The sequence below is a fragment of the Bubalus kerabau genome, chromosome 6 (assembly GCF_029407905.1).
Source record: "Bubalus kerabau isolate K-KA32 ecotype Philippines breed swamp buffalo chromosome 6, PCC_UOA_SB_1v2, whole genome shotgun sequence".
Lineage (NCBI taxonomy): Eukaryota > Metazoa > Chordata > Mammalia > Artiodactyla > Bovidae > Bubalus > Bubalus kerabau.
This window is the reverse complement of record NC_073629.1, coordinates 24,293,865-24,313,662: the sequence shown is the minus strand read 5'-3', so window position 1 is coordinate 24,313,662 and position 19,798 is coordinate 24,293,865. Positions and strand designations below refer to the sequence as shown.

Here is a 19,798-nt window from a genome sequence, read left to right as displayed (position 1 = left end):
GTGTCTGACTCTGTGACCCAATGGACTGTAGCCCCATAGATTTTCTGTCCATGGGATTCTCCAGGCAAGAATACTGGAGTGGGTTGCCATGCCCTCCCCAGGGGATCTTTCTGACCTAGGGGTAGAACCCACATCTCTTGCATCTCCTGCATTGGAAGGTGGATTCTGTACCACTTGCGCCACCTGGGAAGCCCAACAAGGACATACTATATAGCACAGGGAACTATTTTCAATATCTTATAAGAGTATATATGTATATATGAATCACTTTGCTGTATACCTGAAACTAGCACAACATTGTAAGTTAACAATATTTCAATACAGTATGCTTAGGTTATTGATTCGGCCTTTCTGCTGTGGTACAAATATTTAGACAAGAGTTTTTCTAGTTAAAAACTTTGGTTGCTTTCCCCTAAGTGTCCATCAATAGAGGAATGCGTGAAGATGTGGTACATATATACTCATATTTACTGAGCCATAAAAAAGAATGAAATAATGCCATTTGAAGCAACATGGATGGACCTAGAGATTATCATACTAAGTGAAGTAAGTCATACAGAGAAAGACAAGTATCTTATGATATCACTTATATGTGGAATATAAAACAAGTTTATAAAGTTTATTAAAAATATAAACATCTATAAACAGAAATAGAGTCAGAGATGTAGAAAACAAACATATGTTTACCAGGGGGTAACGTGTGTGTGCTCAGTTGCTCAGTCGTGTTCAACTCCTTATGACCCCATGGACTATAGCCCTCCAGGCTCCTCTGTCTGTGGGGTTATCCAGGCAAGAATGCCGTAATGGGTTGCCATTGATTTCTCCAGGGGATCTTCCCAACACAGGGATTGAAACTGTATTTCTTGAGTCTCTTGCATTGGCAGGTGGATTCTTTACCACCATTCCAGCTGGGAAGTCCTCATATGCACACTACTGAATATAAGATAAATAACTAATAAGGACCTACTGTATACCACAGGGAACTCTACCTGATATTCTGCAATGGACTATATGGAAAAAGAATCTAAAAAGGAGTAGATGTATGTATAGCAAAACTGATTCACTTTGCTGTATACCTGAAACTAATACAACATTATAAATCAACTATACCCCGACAAAAATTTTTTAAAAACATTGCTTTCTTTCCATAGTTCTAATAATTAGTATTTCAAAAATAGTAGTAGTGGGACTTACATGGTGGTCCACTGGCTAAGACTCTGTGCTCCCAATGCAGGGGACCCAAGTTCAGTCCCTGGTGAGGGAACTAGATTTCACAAGCCGCCACTGAAGATTCCACTTGCCACACCTAAGACCTGGCACAGCATAATAAACAATAAAATAAATATTTTAAAAATTGTGGTAGTGTTTGATAAGAATTTCTGTGTAGTTACTAAATACCTTCTAGCATATTTTATTAATAACTGATTTATTTAATAATTTTTGAAAGATACAAGGGTGTTGGTTAGATTTTAATTTTTGTTTCTAATTTGACAGATGCTCAGAGATAGCTCTCTATATGCTACTGATTCTTTGAAACTATACTAAGATTTTATGATGGATTTACGTAGGTACAGTTTTTATGAATGTTCCAGATAGTCTTGGAAAATTCATTAACTATTATTTTGACAGTCAGTGCTCAGTCATGTCTGACTCTTTGTGACCCCGTGGACTTGTTGCCTGCCAGACTCCTCTGTCCATGGGGATTCGCCAGTCAAGAAAACTGGAGTGGGTTGCCATGCCCTCCTCCAGGGGATCTTCCCAACCCTCCAGGAATCAAACCCAGGTCTCCCGCATTGCAGGTGGATTCCTAACCGTCTGAGCCACCAGGGAAGTCCCACTCTGTATATAACACAGTGTTAAAAAGACGTTCTTCCTGTCTTGGAGTGTCAGCACAGGCCTCTGTTGATGTCCCTTAGTCAAACCACAAGAAGCATCCCAGTGAGTCAAAGAAAGATGGATTCATTGATGCTTTTTGCTGCAGGGAAAATTACACACTAAGGGGAGATGTGGTGTCTCAGTAGGTGTTAGGAAGGGCTTGCTTATTATGGGATTTGTTCTTGTGTTAGGGGATGATATTGGGCTTCCCAGCTGGCTCAGTGGTAGAGAATTTGCCTGCCAATGCAGGAGACACAGTTTTGACCCCTAGGTCAGAGAGATCCTGGAGAAGGAAATGGTAGCCCACGACAGTATTCTTGTCTGGGAAATCCCATGGACAGAGGAGCCTGGTGGGCTACAGTCCATGGGATCACAAAGAGTCAGACATGATTAGCAACTGTGCATGCACAAGCACATAGGTGATACTGAGATAGGTTTAAAAAATTCAGTGTATTAATGAACATTATCAAAGTTACACGCATAATCAGATAAGCTATTTTACTAGCAGGTGGGAAGAATAGGGCAGAACTAAGGCTTTAATTGATAAACAAGCAGCAATGACTTCAGTTCAGGAGTCTGGGCATTTGTTAATATCTTCAGCTAGTAATTATTTTAAAGGTTATTGCTGTGAGGTACGTGTGTGTGTGTGTTTGCTATTGTAAATGTGCTCTTCTCTTTAATTAAATCCTCAAATTGGATTTTGTTTACAACAAAGGTTTTTCTATAATTTTACACTGTTTTTATTCACTGAATTTCTAATGGTTTAGGTTAGGTTTCTAGTCAGTTTTCTTGGATTGTCTAGGTATACAGTCTTATTAATCTCAGAGGAAGATACCATCTCTTCCTCCTTTACAATTCTTCTATATCGTATCCTGCAATAACCATAGTGATAAGATTCAGATGTAACATGATTATTATTTGGTGTCCATCCTATGCCAAGTCCTTGATGTTAAATCTTTTCCAGGAATGAAGGTAAAGGGGTGACTGAGGAGATAGAGAGGAGAAGGAAAGAGAAACATGGGACGAGTATTACAGAAAGACATAACCTGGGTCCTTACATCGCAGTATGTGCTGGCCTAGATTGTCTGAAATAGACATAAGAAGCAGGTGATGATTCACAATGAAGAGCTTGCAAATTTCTAATTACAGAACCCAGACTCAACCCTAACAACTAATGCTAGGGCAACTTGGCACTCAGTTCAGTTCAGTTAGTTCAGTCGCTCAGTCATGTCCAACTCTTTGTGACCCCATGAATCACAGCATGCCAGGCCTCCCTGTCCGTCACCAACTCCCGGAGTTCACTCAGACTCACATCCATTGAGTCAGTGATGCCATCCAGCCATCTCATCCTCTGGCATCCCCTTCTCCTCCTGCCCCCAATCCCTCCCAGCATCAGAGTCTTTTCCAATGAGTCAACTCTTCGCATGAGGTGGCCAAAGTACTGGAGTTTCAGCTTTAGCATCATTCCTTCCAAAGAAATTCCAGGGCTGATCTCCTTTAGAATGGACTGGTTGGATCTCCTTGCAGTCCAAGGGACTCTCAAGAGTCTTCTCCAACACAACAGCTCAAAAGCATCAATTCTTTGGTGCTCAGCCTTCTTCACAGTCCAACTCTCACATCCATACATGACCACAGGAAAAACCATAGCCTTGACTAGATGTACCTTTGTTGTCAAAGTAATGTCTCTGCTTTTGAATATGCTATCTAGGTTGGTCATAACTTTCCTTCCAAGGAGTAAGCGTCTTTTAATTTCATGGCTGCAGTCACCATCTGCAGTGATTTTGGAGTCCCCAAAAATAAAGTCTGACACTGTTTCCACTGTTTCCCCACGAAGTGATGGGACCAGATGCCATGATCTTTGTTTTCTGAATGTTGAGCTTTAAGCCAACTTTTTCAGTCTCCACTTTCACTTTCATCAAGAGGCTTTTGAGTTCCTCTTCACTTTCTGCCATAAGGGTGGTGTCATCTGCATATCTGAGGTTATTGATATTTCTCCCGGCAATCTTGATTCCAGCTTGTACTTTTTCCAGCCCAGCGTTTCTCATGATGTACTCTGCATAGAAGTTAAATAAGCAGGGTGACAATATACAGCCTTGACGAACTCCTTTTCCTATTTGGAACCAGTCTGTTGTTCCATGTCCAGTTCTAACTGTTGCTTCCTGACCTGTATATAGGTTTCTCAAGAGGCAGGCCAGATGGTCTGGTATTCCCATCTCTTTCAGAATTTTCCACAGTTTATTGTGATCCACACAGTCAAAGGCTTTGGCATAGTCAATAAAGCAGAAATAGATGTTTTTCTGGAACTCTCTTGCTTTTTCAATGATCCAGTGGATGTTGGCAATTTGATCTCTGGTTCCTCTGCCTTTTCTAAAACCAGCTTGAACATCTGGAAGTTCACGGTTCACGTATTGCTGAAGCCTAGCTTGGAGAGTTTTGAGCATTACTTTACTAGCGTGTGAGATGAGTGCAATTGTGCAGTAGTTTGAGCATTCTTTGGCATTGCCTTTCTTTGGGATTGGAATGAAAACTGACCTTTTCCAGTCCTGTGGCCACTGCTGAGTTTTCCAGATTTGCTGGCATATTGAGTGCATCACTTTCACAGCATCATCTTTCAGGATTTGAAATAGCTCAACTGGAATGCCATCACCTCCACTAGCTTTGTTCATAGTGATGCTTTCTAAGGCCCATTTGACTTCACATTCCAGGATGTCTGGCTATAGGTGAGTGATCACACCATCGTGATTATCTGGGTTGTGAAGATCTTTTTTGTACAGTTCTTCTGTGTATTCTTGCCACCTCTTAATATCTTCTGCTTCTGTTAGGTCCATACCATTTCTGTCCTTTATCGAGCCCATCTTTGCATGAAATGTTCCCTTGGTATCTCTAATTTTCTTGAAGAGATCTCTAGTCTTTCCCATTCTGTTGTTTTCCTCTATTTCTTTGCATTGATCACTGAGGAAGGCTTTCATATCTCTTCTTGCTATTCTTTGGAACTCTGCATTCAGATGCTTATATCTTTCCTTTTCTCCTTTGCTTTTCACTTCTCTTCTTTTCACAGCTATTTGTAAGGCCTCCCCAGACATGCATTTCTTTTCCATGGGGATGGTCTTGATCCCTGTCTCCTGTACAATGTCACGAACCTCCGTCCATAGTTCATCAGGCACTCTATCTATCAGATCTAGTCCCTTAAATCTATTTCTCACTTCCACTGTATAATCATAAAGGATTTGATTTAGGTCATACCTGAATGGTCTAGTAATTTTCCCTACTTTCTTCAATTTAAGTCTGAATTTGGCAATAAGGAGTTCATGATCTGAGCCACAGTCAGCACCCGGTCTTGTTTTTGTTGACTGTATAGAGCTTCTCCATATTTGGCTGCAAAGAATATAATCCGATTTTGGTGTTGACCATCTGGTGATGTCCATGTGTAGAGTCTTCTCTTGTGTTGTTGGAAGAGGGTGTTTGCTATGACCAGTGTGTTTTCTTGGCAAAACTCTATTAATCTTTGCCCTGCTTCATTCCGTATTCCAAGGCCAAATTTGCCTGCTACTCCAGGTGTTTCTTGACTTCCTTCTTTTCCATTCCAGTCCCCTATAATGAAAAGGACATCTCTTTTGCGTGTTAGTTCTAAAAGGTCTTGTAGGTCTTCATAGAACCATTCAACTTCAGCTTCTTCAGCATTACTGGTTGGGGCATAGACTTGGATTACTGTGATATTGAATGGTTTGCCTTGGAAACGAACAGAGATCATTCTGTCATTTTTGAGATTGCATCCAAGTACTGCATTTCGGACTCTTTTGTTGACCATGATGGCTACTCCATTTCTTCTAAGGGATTCCTGCCCGCAATAGTAGATATAATAGTCATCTGAGTTAAATTCACCCATTCCAGTCCATTTTAGTTCACTGATTCCTAGAATGTTGACGTTCACTCTTGCCATCTCCTATTTGACCACTTCCAATTTGCCTTGATTCATGGACCTGACATTCCAGGTTCCTATGCAATATTGCTCTTTACAGCATTGGACCTTGCTTCTATTACCAGTCACATCCACAACTGGGTTTTGTTTTTGTTTTGGCTCCATCCCTTCATTCTTTCTGGAGTTATTTCTCCACTGATCTCCAGTAGCATATTGGGCACCTACTGACCTGGGGGGTTCCTCTTTCAGTATCCTGTCATTTTGCCTTTTCGTACTGTTCATGGGGTTCTCAAGGCAAGAATACTGAAGTGGTTTTCCATTCCCTTCTCCAGTGGACCACATTCTGTCAGACCTCTCCACCATGACCCGCCCATCTTGGGTGGCCCCAAGGGCATGGCTTAGTTTCATTGAGTTAGACAAGGCTGTGGTCCTAGTGTGATTAGATTGTCTAGTTTTCTGAGCAACCCCACATCCAAGGAGCGGTGGCTGTGCGGGTGCAGGAGGGCTTAGAGGAGCTATTCCACGTTCAAGGTCAGGAGGGGCGGCAGTGAGGAGATACCCCTCATCCAAGGTAAGGAGCAGCGGCTGTGCTTTCCTGGAGGAGCCGTGAAGAGATAGCCCACGTCCAAGGTAAGAGAAACCCAAGTAAGACGGTAGGTGTTGCAAGAGGGCATCAGAGGGAGACACACTGAAACCATAACCTGGCACTAGATAGTGCCAAACAGCAGCCAAGTATTGATTATCCAGAACTCCTGCCCACTAGTCAACAGCTGGCTTGCCTCGCTCACTTAAGTCATTTTGCAGTTCTGCAGTTCCACAATTTATATAACTGAATTTGAAACTATATTTGCTTCATGGAGTATCTATTGTAAATAACAATGCTGTTCAGCATGAAATAATCTCCACAAATTAAATTAATGAAAACCAGTAACTGAAAAAGGAAGGAGGGAGGAAGAAAGGGAAGCAAATGGAATTAGTGAGGAACTATAGGCATATACTGTAAAATAGAAAATATTAATGTTTTATAATTTTGTAATGTAAAATCATAGTTACATAATATTTATACTAGGTGTTTATACATTTCTGTCAGTATTGTAGATATTTTACTAAAGTATAACTCACCATAGTAAAATTCACTAATCTTAAGTAAATTTTACATAAAATATTATATATGTATACATTCATGAAATCGCCACCAAAGTCAAGGTATTTCCAGTCTCCAAAATAGACTTTTCTTACCATCTTCTCAGCCAAGACCCCTGTCCCTCCCAAGTACCCACTATTCAGATCCTTAGGAGCTGTTTGCTTTTCTGACTCATATTATGGAATCATACAGAATGTATTTTTCATGTCTGGCTTATTTTGTTCAACATTAAGTCAGTGACAGCTCTTCATATTGCTGCGTGTCATTCTTTTTCATTTCTGGGTAGTATTCCAATAGAGTGACAGCATCATAATTTATCCACCCTTCAGTTTGGGTACTCAAAGACAAAGTGGTGAAGAAACACACTAGTTGATCAGGAAAAGAAGTTAAGTTACAATTGTCAATACATGATTTTTTTACTTTGTGTTTCTTGCCTTCACATGTCAATGGCAGGCTGTCAGTAGAAGAATTTTAGAGATGTTATCATTGGAACATGATAATTAATTCAATTACCAGGAAATCAGCTTCCACGTGAGCAATAAATATATATTCTTCTTCTAACTTTTTATTTTGTATTGTGGGAGACCTGGTTTGGGAAGGTCCACTGGAGAAGGAAATGGCAACCCACTCCAGTATTCTTGCCTGGAGAATCCCATGGACAGAGGAGCGTGGTGAGCTACAGCCCAAGGGGTCACAAAGAGCTGGACACGACTGAGCAACTAACATACATAGCCAATTAACAATGTGATAGTTTCAGGTGAACAGCGAAGGGATTCAGCCATACATACACATGTATACATTCTCGCCAAATTCCCCTTCCATCCAGGCTGTCACATAACATTCAGTGGAGTTCCATGTGCTATACAGTAGGTCCTTGTTGGTTACCCATTTTAAGTATAGCAGTGTATACATGACCATCCCGAACACCCTAACTAACCCTTCCCTCCCATCCTTCTCCCCAGCAACCATAAATTCATTCTCTGAGTCTGTTTCTGTTTTGTAAGCAAATTCGTGTCATTTCATTTTAGATTCCACATATAAAAGATGTCATATAACAGTTCTCCTTCTCTGACTTCACTCAGTGTGACAATCTCTAGGTCCATCCATGCTGTTGCAAATGGCATTGTTTCATTTTTAAAGGCTGAGTAATTTTCCATTGTATGTTCTTATAAAAAATGTAATCATTGGAGGGAAAATTTTTGGATACTGTTGTGTTTTCACCTTCCAGATCCACTCTCTTCCTTTCTCCTTTCTTCTTGAATTAAGCCCTTCTTGAATTAAGAGCTCTTTCTCCACCAAGATCTCTCCTCCAGGAAGCTGACCTGTATCAACATTTCAATTCCAACAGACTCCTATATGTTCAGACTTCCACATGGATTCAGCAAATAGGAAGTCCAGGGTGGAAGTGTGGTGGGGAATGAGATCAGGGTGTTCATTTCTTGGCTTCCTTGTAGTGAGGGGGTCTGGGGCTCATGGTGCCCCTGGCAGAAGTCACAGCTTTCCTTGAGTTTACTTATTCTATAGGACTCCTTCCTTCCAGTTTTCAGTAACCTCTCCCAGCCTTCTACTACTTTGGACCTGGAAGTGGTAATAGATGATGATGATAACCAGGACTTTTTGTACCACCCCTTAGGCTTCCCCAACAGCCCACCCCACACACCCCTTAGGTTTCCCCCAAACCCTACACGCATGTCATAATCAGTTTTGGTAAATAAGCCCTTCTTGAATTGTTTGCCCACACTTTGCAGTTGGGACCTGACTGGTGCAAATATTTCAAATGTGTTTTGTTAAGGTCCATTTCAAAAGAAGGAAAAGTTATATTCATTCTGTTTCACATACATTCACACAGCTACAAATACACACCACAACCACACGTTTGTGCACACACACACACACACACACACACACTTCACATGCACCATCTCTCTTTAGGACTTTTGCAAGCACTTGATTCGTATTTCACTTAAAAAATACTGTCACCAGGGAATTCCCTGGCAGTCCAGTGGTTAGGACTCTGCACTTTCCTTGTCACTAGCCCAGATTCGACCCCTGACCGGGGAACTAAGATTCTGCAAGCTACGTGGCTTGGCCTAAAAAAAGAGAAAAATGCTGTCACCAAGTGAGGTGAATTACCCAAGCACCACACAGCATGCCTGAGAGTGTTTATTAGGAGAGCATGGAAGCAGAAGCAGTAACAGGCTTGTAGATTGCCTAGTGCCCATCACATCATGGAAAGTGTGCAGACATTAAAGATGACTGTTCAATTATGATGTTCTGAGAAAAGAACTCCCTGCCCCTCCTTTAGCTGTGAGGCCTTTTAGCTACATGACAGGGAAGCCCAGCCCCTCCTCTGGTGCGACCATGGCCTGGGGTCCAAGTCTATTGGTCCAGCTGTGTGATAAAGCAGCCCAAGATTTCCAGGCCTGCTCTCCCTTCTTGCATTTCATGCCCAGGAAAGGCCTGGACAGTCCCTGCATGATCAAGCACCAGGTTTCTATACTTCCAGCTGCAGGAACAGAATATGATGGACAGCCCACATCCACTCAGTACAGCTCCATGGAGCAAATTTTCATTGCCATAGAATCTGAAAGGCTCTGAGAAGCCAGCCTGCAGAGAACCAGACTTGGGCAAGATATTCCTTAGTTCTCAAATTCATTTTTCTTTTACATCATTTCAAAACCCAACATGAAGACTCAAGTATATTTTATATAAAATTATAGCACTCTCAGGATAACCCCAATATGATACCAACTGTGTTTAAAATATAGTATCAATGTCAAATATTTGTGTTCAAACACCTCACTGGTTGCTTTTACAAGTAAATGTATGAAAGAACTTGGTAATGTGTGTATGTATACATGTGTGTATATATATATAAATACAGAAGTATATATGCAAAATATTTTATAGCTGTGTATGTTAACTCTATACACAATTTAAAGAGGAATAACATTGGAAATTAATGGTTTAGTTAACAGCACCATCAGTTTTATTAGTTATATCCCAAATCTCAATTCTTGCTTTAGCAGATATTCTACATTTCCATTAGAAAGCACCTCTTCCTGAGCCACTGTCCGTTTAATGCACGGAAAAGTAACTTAGTCTTGTGATGCTTCCTATTTAGCATCAAGCTAAATCTTGAAGCTTTTCCTCAAGAGCATTTATTTATTCTCTGCCTGGAGAAAGAATGAGTGAAGGTTGCTCAGTCGTGTCTGACTCTTTGTGAACCCATAGACTATACAGTCCATGGAATTCTCCAGGCCAGAATACTGGAGTGGGTAGCCTTTCCCTTCTCCAGGGGATCTTCCCAACCCAGGGATCGAACCCACGTCTCCTGCATTGCAGGCAGATTCTTTACCAGCTGAGCCACAAGGGAAGCCCCAAAATACTGGAATGGGTAGTCTATCCCTTCTCCAGTGGATCTTCCCAACCCAGGAATTGAATTGGGTTTCCTGCATTGCAGGCAGATTCTTTACCAACTGAGCTATGAGGGAAGCCCCTTATGGCAGAAAGTGAAGAACTAAAGAGCCTCTTGATGAAGGTGAAAGAGGAGACGGGAAAATGTTGGCTTAAAATTCAACATTCAAAAAACAAAGATCATGGCATCAGGTCCCATCACTTCATGCAAATAGATGGGGAAAAAATGGAAAGTCACAGACTATTTTTTGGGCTCCAAAATCACTGCAGATGGTGACTGCAGCCATGAAATTAAGATGCTTGCTCCTTAGAAGAAAAGCTATGACCAACCTAGACAGCATATTAAAAAGCAGAGACATTACTTTGCCAACAAATGTCCATCTAGTCAAAGCTATGGTTTTTCCAGTAGTCATGTATGGATGTGAGAGTTGGACTATAAAGAAAGCTGAGCAGTAAAGAATTGATGCTTTTAACTGTGGTGTTAGAGAAGACTCTTGAGTCCATTGGACTGCAAGGAGATCAAACCAGTCAATCCTAAAGGAAATGAGTCCTGAATACTCATTAGAAGGACCGATGATGAAGCTGAAACTCCAATCCTTTGGCCACCTGATGCGAAGAACTGACTCATTAGAAAAGACTCTGATGCTGGGAAAGACAGAAGGCAGGAGGTGAAGGGGACAACAGAGGATGGGATGGTTGGATGGCATTACCGGCTCGATGGACATTAGTTTGAGCAAGCTCTGGGGGTTGGTGATGGACAGGGAGGTCTGGTGTGCTGCAGTCTATGGGTCAAAGAGTCAGACACAACTGAGTGACTGAACTACTACTACTTGGAGAAAGAAAAAAAAGACTAGTGCTAGGCTATATGGGATTCAGAATGAAAAGAAAATGTTTTCTCGCTCAGCAAATTATGACATCACGAGTTAAATCATTGCAAAGTAGGGATGAAGAATGGAAAATAAAAACTGCAATGTCTGTTGAGCTTGACATGTAACTTTTTTATTTTGTGATAAAAATGCTTCCATATAAATTTTGTCGTAACTACTTTTAGAATGAAACTTTGAAAATTAAAAACAAATTGTGCATTTTCCTTACCATGAATAGTTAGGAATATGCAGTCATTTTATTGGTTATTGGGTTTCTCATACAAACAGATATCATATCACTTTTAAGAGAAATGTACACAAGTAAGAAGCCACAGTACCAAACAGTTATGAGTGGGAGCCTCTGGGTATATACACTTGTCCTCTCAGTCACCGTACATTCAGTATATTAGTTAAGGCCAAAATCCCCAAACCACTTGCCAATGGAATATTACACCTTTGGTTCTCTTTTATGCAAGAATTATGAACTAGCAAACTTAATAATGATGAGAGAATGGACTTGTGCATTATAGCTGATTGCTTACATAAAATCTTTAACTCTCACTCTCTCTTTCCCTCAAACCTTTCTCTCCCTTACCAACATGTAAATCAGAAAATGATGCTTAATACAAAAGAAACAAACAAATAAAAAATATATCCCCAAAGGCAGACAGAACATGACTCAAAGGAAGAATTTATAAAGATAAAACAAGAATGTGAGAGGCAAAGAGGATGACATAGACCTGTCAGAAAAGATGTTTCCCATACAAACTTAAGTCTCCACTTCAGAACCCAGTTGAGAAAGTCATTCCTCATCTTATTTTCTCTTTTACTCAATACAACTCACAGGTTCTTAACAATCTAAGTGACTGATAAATGCTTGAAAGGCAGTGTCTTCTTCCTTATCACTGAAGCCTGTTGTTTGTAATGGCAGCTTTCATATTTATTTCTGCAAAACCCAAAGGATCCCAAAGAGGAGCAAGCAAGTTAGGCCCACAATGTGCTTACAGATGGAGGAGGCTATAAGGGATCAAGCTGCTGGATCAGAGCTGACACTGTGAAGAAGAGGGGCCAGAATGGGATGACAGAGAAGTGTAAGTGTGGTGAAGTCCACAGTGGTCCATGGAGATGGGTCCTCTCCATCTGTGAATCAACGAATAGGCCCAAGGATAAAGAATCACCATTCAGAATGACAAAATGCTTCACACTATGAAAGGGGTTGGTAGAGTTGCCACATGAGAGAATACAATACAGAATGAAAAAATAATCTGCTTATATCAGGGAAAAATGAATTATATTTTTAGTTCAGTGAACTTGGGCAGGACTAGAAAAACTCTATGTAGACTTCCATGCTAACAGACACATAGGGTTTCCATATGAAGCCACAATCTGGTAAATGGGAAGAACTCAGGCAAGGCAGTAAGGAAAACTATCATTGAAGCCAACATGGAGTGGGCAGACCACCTATTAATATCTACAAGATGCTCCCAGAAGAACTGATTTTCCATTGTCATGATATCATAGCACCGGGCAAAAGGGACAGTGTGGAGACAGAACCAGTTGTTCGCTAACTCAGGGAGAAGAGGAAGAAAACTACTTTTCTCCTCTTTCTAGTGTTGGATAGAATGCACGTCCTTGATAGAGGGTCAAAAAAGTTGCCAAGACCACAAATACAGGAAGCAGACGTGGATGAGATGCAATCACACTCTGAACATGAAGATGACAAGGCAGTAAGTCTAATCCTGTCCATTATCATCTAGAAGGTGACTCTATGAGGAAAATATCCCTGATAAGTGTCTATGTTAGTTGCCTAATGGGGAATCTCATGACCGCCTGAAATAAAAGGAACTGGGAGCAACAATTAGCAAAGGCTACCTCATAATTCCTCCCTTTCCAACCTTCTTTATAAGACTGGCTTTGGCCACAAAAACTAAGCCAGCATTCTAGTTCCCACCCTTGAACACAGAAAACCCAGGTGTTCAGTGAGGACCTACTGGGTGCATGAGTAATCAGACCACGAAGTGTGGCAGGAAGATAGGTGAAAGGGGCCTGGGATCAGAAGGAATGTCAGGAAGTAGAGACTGTGACCACCTGACCAGGGGAAGATGACTGTCATGGGGGTTGGGGAGGAGGCCCTTGAGCAGACGAAAGTTCAGTTCTAAATGGCAAGGGAATGTCATTTGAAGGCTCAACAACTACAACAATCTCCATCTGCTGGATGTGTGAGTGAAGCAGGCCAAGGGTTCTAACGTCTGTAACAAACGTGTTTGATGCTGGCAGTCAACAGAATGCTTGGCAGGGACTGGTTAGTGGGTAATCACTTCTTGCCTGAGTTAGCTCATCTCGTGGCTCTCTTGGTCATTCCAACATTCCAAACCTTGGTCTGTTTGGGTTTTGTTTTTTTAAAGGGGTCATATTAGCTACACCGCCAAAGATAAAACCTTCACACTTACTAGGCGGACACATGGAAAAAAAGAAGATCCTTACTCTTCTTCCTGTTAAGGTTTGTAGGAACCCAGCATGTAGGCAAGAGAATTTAGGCGCAGCTTCTTGAAAGGGGTCCTGGTCCCCTAAATGGATTCAAAGAAAAATATTTTGCTCCCCTTCTTCTTTTAGGAATGATATGTAGGAGAAAGGACTATGTCCATTTTCTAAAGAAACATACTTGAAAAGTGTCTGCTGAGACCATAAAGGTAAACCCTGTGAGGCTCCTGGGGACACTGGGAAAGCAGGAGGGAAAAGGGAGGCTGCAGGTGCCTCCAGCACAGGCGTGATTCAAAGCACAAAGGTTCTGCCCTGGAACAGGCAGGTGGGGTTCCAGCCACAGAGAGGTGCACAATTAAAGCACCAAATGAAGTCAAAAGAATTTTCCAAGGATGAGACCAGGAGACAGGTCACATCTGGCAGAATTCCAGGGCACAACTCCCAGTAGGAATCGACCGCAGAATCGTCTCATGGATATGGCAGAAGCCCCCAAGGCTGAAAAATGCACTCCAGGCTGCAAGAATGTCTACAACAGGCATCCATCTTCTTCTCTGTATTGAAGAGAGGAAATGTGGTCCCAAGTCTTGTATTCATCTTGTAGTTCAGTGAACTTGGGGACTTGACGGGCAAGAGATTACAAGAAGCCTTGTCCCTTCCATGTTCCCCAAACCCTGCAGATGCTCAGTGAAGCTAATTAACTCACTTCTTCAGGTTATCTACAAGATAAGAGCCTCTCCTCTCTCCTGCCTCCAGAAGCTGGTTCCAGAGATTTCTTCATTTCTTTCCCGGATGACCTTCATTTGTTCCTCAGCAGCATTTACAAGAGGAGTTCTGTGTCTAGGCTGGAGGCAGACTCTTTCATGCATAGACCTGCATGTTGCTGCGTGGTGGCTCAGACATGTGTGTCCCAGGTCCCCGCTGACCTCCTCCAGCGCCCCCAGGAGTAGGGCTGGTGGTCACATCTGACCAGTCAGAAGCAGAGTGGGGTGATGAACTTGACCACTGGTCAGGAGACTCTGGGGACGGTGTCAGGTAGGGGTGCTCACCCTGGAGGTGACCACTGTGACTGGGCGTTCTCTCAGCAGCATTGGAGGATGCATAGCTATGCTGTGATGGGGGTGTGGGATACTTGCCCACAGAGGCTGGGAAGGCGTGATAGGCTGGGAGAATGGTCTGAGCAACCTGCCCGTCCTGCTGGGGCATCATGGCAGTGGGAAAAGCCATACTGGGCAAGCGAGCCATTTCTGGAATCTGATACATGGTGGGCAGGGTGCCTGCAACGGCTGGAGGGCAGTTGGACGGAGGCTGGGCAGCCCCAGTTGGTTGGGCAATGCTGCCTTTGGGGATTAGCTGGAAAGTCACAATGGGGGGCAAGGGCTCTCGGGGGGTGGTTAAATGCTTCCCTTCGGGCGGCCTGCTCTGGGGAGCTATGCCAGGGTGGGTGCCCTCAGCTGGAGCCAGGACCATACCGAACATCTCGTTGTACTGGCTCTCATTCATCTCCACGCGGTTCATCCAGTCGGCCGGGACAGTGACTGAATGTAGCCTACCCAAGCTCCCTGCGGTGCTGCTGCCTGGGGGCACAATGTGGTGGTGAGACAGCAGCTGGCTCACTGAGGGAAGCACAGTGTTGGCCCCATGAGCCAAGGGCTGCATCTCATGAAGGTTAGAGAAAGACAGTGCATGCTGTGCATGGACTGGGGCAGTGGGGGCAGCAGTGGCCAGCATGGGGTTGGGGGAGGCCTGTAAGATTCCAGGGGATGTGATCATTGGAGAGGAGGTGGTGTCAGAAACATATGTGTGCGGAGATTCTAGGGAATCGACGGGGGACAGAGTCACTGAGCTCTCGGACAGCTGGCCCTTGTCACTCAGAGACTTCTTCCTCCTGTTCCCCTTGGCATCCTTGGCCTCCTTGGCAAGGTTAGGGAGGCTAGTGGGCACGGTACTCTTGGTGTTAGGCCGTCTAGACTTCTTGCCCATTGGGGTATGCTTCAAACTGAGAAAAGGTCTGTTGGGCCCACAGATGACGGGTGAGAGCGCAGACGTCAGCACTGTGCCGGGAGGGCTGGGGGTCACATTGTACTCGTCCAGCAGGCGCACGATGTCATGGTGCATGCGGTCCCGGGCTACGTCCCGGGGAAGGCGATCCATGTGGTCTGTGATGTCCCGATTGGCAAAATGGTCTAACAGGATCTTGGCTGCTTCATAGCTCCCCTCCCGAGCAGCAAGAAACAGGGGTGTCTCCTCCTACAGAAAAAAAAAATAAAGAAAAAGCCCATGCAGAGTGCATTTTAATAACACTCCTGAGAATACAGCCATGTTTCTCAATCTTTTTGTTATCACTCCTTTAGACATTTTTTCCTAACTGCCTTCCCACATGAAATTTTAATACCACAGATAAAAAGTGTACACCTACCTATGTACTGAATGGCTATCTGTAATTTATACATAAAGAAAAATTACTTTACTTCTCCCCAAGAGCCAGCTTTGCCCTACTGAGGGCTACGTCTTCTTAGTGGGGAAAGTGTGAAATAAAGCATGTCCCTGAGCCATAAATTCACCTGCAAGAGCACTGAGCTTATCAAAATAGGGCCCTAAAAGGAGTATCAGAAATAAAGGTATGAAGGGAAGAACCTAAAGCATGTAGAGAACTGAGAAAAATAAGGGAAAGTGAAAGAAAGACAAAACATCTGAGACAAAGAACAAAATAATGGAAAAGAGGAAATGAACAAGAGAAGATAAGGTGAGCAAGAGAGGGAAGCATGAGACAGAAGTCAGAGGAAGCAGGAAAACATCATGGAGCCCAAGAATGGGGCAGGGGTGGAGGATGTGGAGCATCAGGAAAACAAATAAGAACAAACAAGTGAAAAGGAAGAAGTATGTGTGAATAGAACAAAGACCAGGAGAAAGGGAAATGTCAAAGAAGAGAAAGGCAGAAAAGGTTACCAAAGTTATCAAAGGAAGAGCCTGGTGCAGACTGAGCAGGCTAAGGGTCAACCCTGACATTTCACCGGATGAGCCCAAAGCAAGCACTCAGGCACTCTGGGCCCATTTCTGGCCTAATCTGCTTCCATCTTTGTCTATCCTTATCACTGAGCAGCTACAGGAGAAAAGGAATGGCCTCATACATAATCCGAGGCACTGCTGTACCTGCCCCCCAGCTCAGAGCCCAGACTGTACCTTGTTGTCCTGCATGTCTCGGTTGGCCCCATTTTTCAACAGCAAAAGGGTTGCCTCCACATTATTCACAGCAGCTGCCCAGTGAAGGGCAGATTTTCCTGAAGGAAAAAATATTTTTATAAGCAGACAGAGTAAGAGGTCATGTCCTACCCCTCCCATCAGGAAGTGTTATGACGTGTACAAGGAAACCTTGAACTTCTCAGACAACAGCTGGAAGCCAGTTTTCTCTGGGGGCCCACAGGAAAAACCAAAGATTATCTTCATTTTCCCCTATTCTAGAAATTCTTTGGTACAGGCTGCCTAGCTTTCAGAAGACCTCTAAGTAAAAGGATCATCTGTCTATGGTACCACATCCTTCGTGTGGCAGAATCTAGCCTGTCACATGCTGAAGACAATAACCTGCTTATTTATTACATGCTAGGATATATAGTTAGAATATCTCACCACCCTACCCCTTCCATGAAGTCAGTTCTCATATCCTCATAACAAGAGTGGTATACCTGGGAACCTATGCAGGGAAACTCTCATAGACCTGCTCTTAGATCCAAGAACTCTCACTAAAAATCCCTTCCCAACTTCATCTATGGACTTCGCACTGTCTCAGATCTCTGAACTCAATATTGCAAAAGGAAGAAGGAATGAATGAATGAATCTTCAGTGGATTCGGATCTGAGACAGCTCTTTAAGGATCATGTAATAATTTTTTCCTTAGAGGCCTGCTTTGCAGGTAGGAGTCTGAATCCCTGCTTCTCATCCCTACCATGGTCATCCACTGCATTCACATCTGCTTGGCAGTTGATCAGTTCTGCCACCATTCCCTCCACTGCCAGGCGGGCAGCCAGGATCAGGGGTGTAGTGCCATCATTCATCCTTGCGTCTAGATCAGTTACTCGGTTGCGGATCAGTATCTAGAATATGAGAAGGTACAGAAAAGAGGGTCAGCTGCATACAAAAAATAATGAAGCTAAGATAAGACAGACATAAGAGCATCAGAGTTGAGGCTATACTGTAAGTTCTTGGAGGGCAGGGAATGTTTTGCTATCTTCGTGTCCAGGTTCTCCTAGGGTCAGTCAACTAATATCTGTTGAATGAATGAATAAAGGAATAGGATGAATGAATATACAAACAGGTGCTCAAGCTCTACAATGGCTTTGTAAATTAATGTACTTCTGCTTTCTAAAGAAAGAAGAGGGAATGTGGGAAAATACCACAACCTCAATTGTAGTGTACAAGTTAAGATGATACAGAATGCTTTCAATTTCCTCTTAAGGCTAAAATAATAGGGCATCAGGTGTGCACTGTGAACTCATGTCAGGAAAACCACCAAGGAGCAGCTGGAAGCCCATATAGTCAGATAAATCTAGAGGGAGAAGCTGACAGACACTAGTCAGAGGCAGGTGTCATGCACCTGATCTTTTCATTTGGGAGGTCTTTTGCCTCATCAAAAACAAAACATATATAGGAGTCCTGTTTTTGTATCCATTCAGCCATTCAGGATGGGGAACACATGTACACCCATGGCAGATTCATGTTGATGTATGGCAAAACCAATAAAATATTGTAAATCAGCCTCCAATTAAAATAAATTTAAATTTTAAAAAAAACATACAAAAAACAAAGCACTGATGAACAATCAGAAGACTGGTGTTATCTGCTTTACTATGAGCTGGCTGTATATGGTCAGCTCTGTCTGCCTGCTTCCTTTTCCTGCTTTCCTATCCAGCAAGCATGACTTGATTATCTGCCTTATCCTCTCAAAGAATCACTGAACATTGTGTATAGGTACCATAGCTTTCTTATCCATTCATCTGCTGATGGACATCTACACAATGGAGTATTACTCAGCCATTAAAAAGAATACATTTGAATCAGTTCTAATGAGGTGGATGAAACTGGAGCCTATTATACAGAGTGAAGTAAGCCAGAAAGAAAAACACCAATACAGTATACTAACGCATATATATGGAATTTAGAAAGATGGTAACAATAACCCTGTGTACGAGACAGCAAAAGAGACATTGATGTATAGAACAGTCTTATGGACTCTGTGGGAGAGGGAGAGGGTGGGAAGATTTGGGAGAATGGCATGGAAACATGTAAAATATCATGTATGAAACGAGCTGCCAGTCCAGGTTCGATGCACGATACTGGATGCTTGGGGCTGGTGCACTGGGACGACCCAGAGGGATGGTATGGGGAGGGAGGAGGGAGGAGGGTTCAGGATGGGGAACACATGTATACCTGTGGCGGATTCATTTTGATATTTGGCAAAACTAATACAATTATGTAAAGTTTAAAAATAAAATAAAATTAAAAAAAAAAAGAATCACTGAACAAATATAATGGGTTATTACATGTCTTAATGAAGGGAAAATATTCTAGATTCATTAGGAATCAACTCTTTACATGATCTTTACCTGGAAGACACCTTGGGCATCAGCGGCCACTGCAGCATGGAGAGGGCAGCGGCCCATGTTGTCCTGGGCATTGGCATCTGCACCTGCATCCAGGAGACGCTTGGCAGCATCTGCCCGTGAGTACCGGGCTGCGAGATGCAGGGCCATCTCACCCGTCCGGTCTGTCTGTGCTTGGAGGCTGGCACCCTGATAGACTAAGTCCGTGATGATGTTGGCAGAAGAGTCCTCTGCGTCTTCATCTTCATCACTCATGTCTGAGCTGCCTCCTCGGAGAGAAGCCAGCATCAGTGGGGTGCACCCATCTGGAGGAAAGGGAAATTCCAAATAGTATTCAAGGAGGGGAAGGACATTCATGTTCACTTAACCCTATTGCTGGAAGAGCTCAATTTGAAGAAAATTATTCTTTTCAGAAAAAACCTGTGCTTCTTGTGGTAAGTGGCAATTGATTTTTCCTTGATAGTATCCTTTCTGTAAAGAGGAGCTAGTCTCTAAGTTAAAC

The 19,798-nt window shown here is 42.9% G+C and overlaps 1 protein-coding gene across 3 annotated transcripts in view; it reads right to left on the bottom strand.

The window, feature by feature from the left end:
* Positions 1 to 11,332: 11,332 nt before the first annotated feature.
* The window catches only part of NOTCH2 (notch receptor 2), a 176,652-nt gene continuing 168,186 nt past the window's right edge, over positions 11,333 to 19,798 (bottom strand). For all 3 annotated transcript variants that reach the window (XM_055584588.1, XM_055584586.1, XM_055584587.1), the window contains 4 exons: positions 19,300 to 19,601; positions 17,643 to 17,790; positions 16,883 to 16,980; positions 11,333 to 15,949 (listed from right to left, as the gene is read on the bottom strand). In XM_055584588.1, the coding sequence (XP_055440563.1) occupies positions 14,561 to 15,949; positions 16,883 to 16,980; positions 17,643 to 17,790; positions 19,300 to 19,601 (1,937 nt within the window). In that variant the 3' untranslated portion in view covers positions 11,333 to 14,560. The remainder of the gene's footprint in view (positions 15,950 to 16,882; positions 16,981 to 17,642; positions 17,791 to 19,299; positions 19,602 to 19,798) is intronic.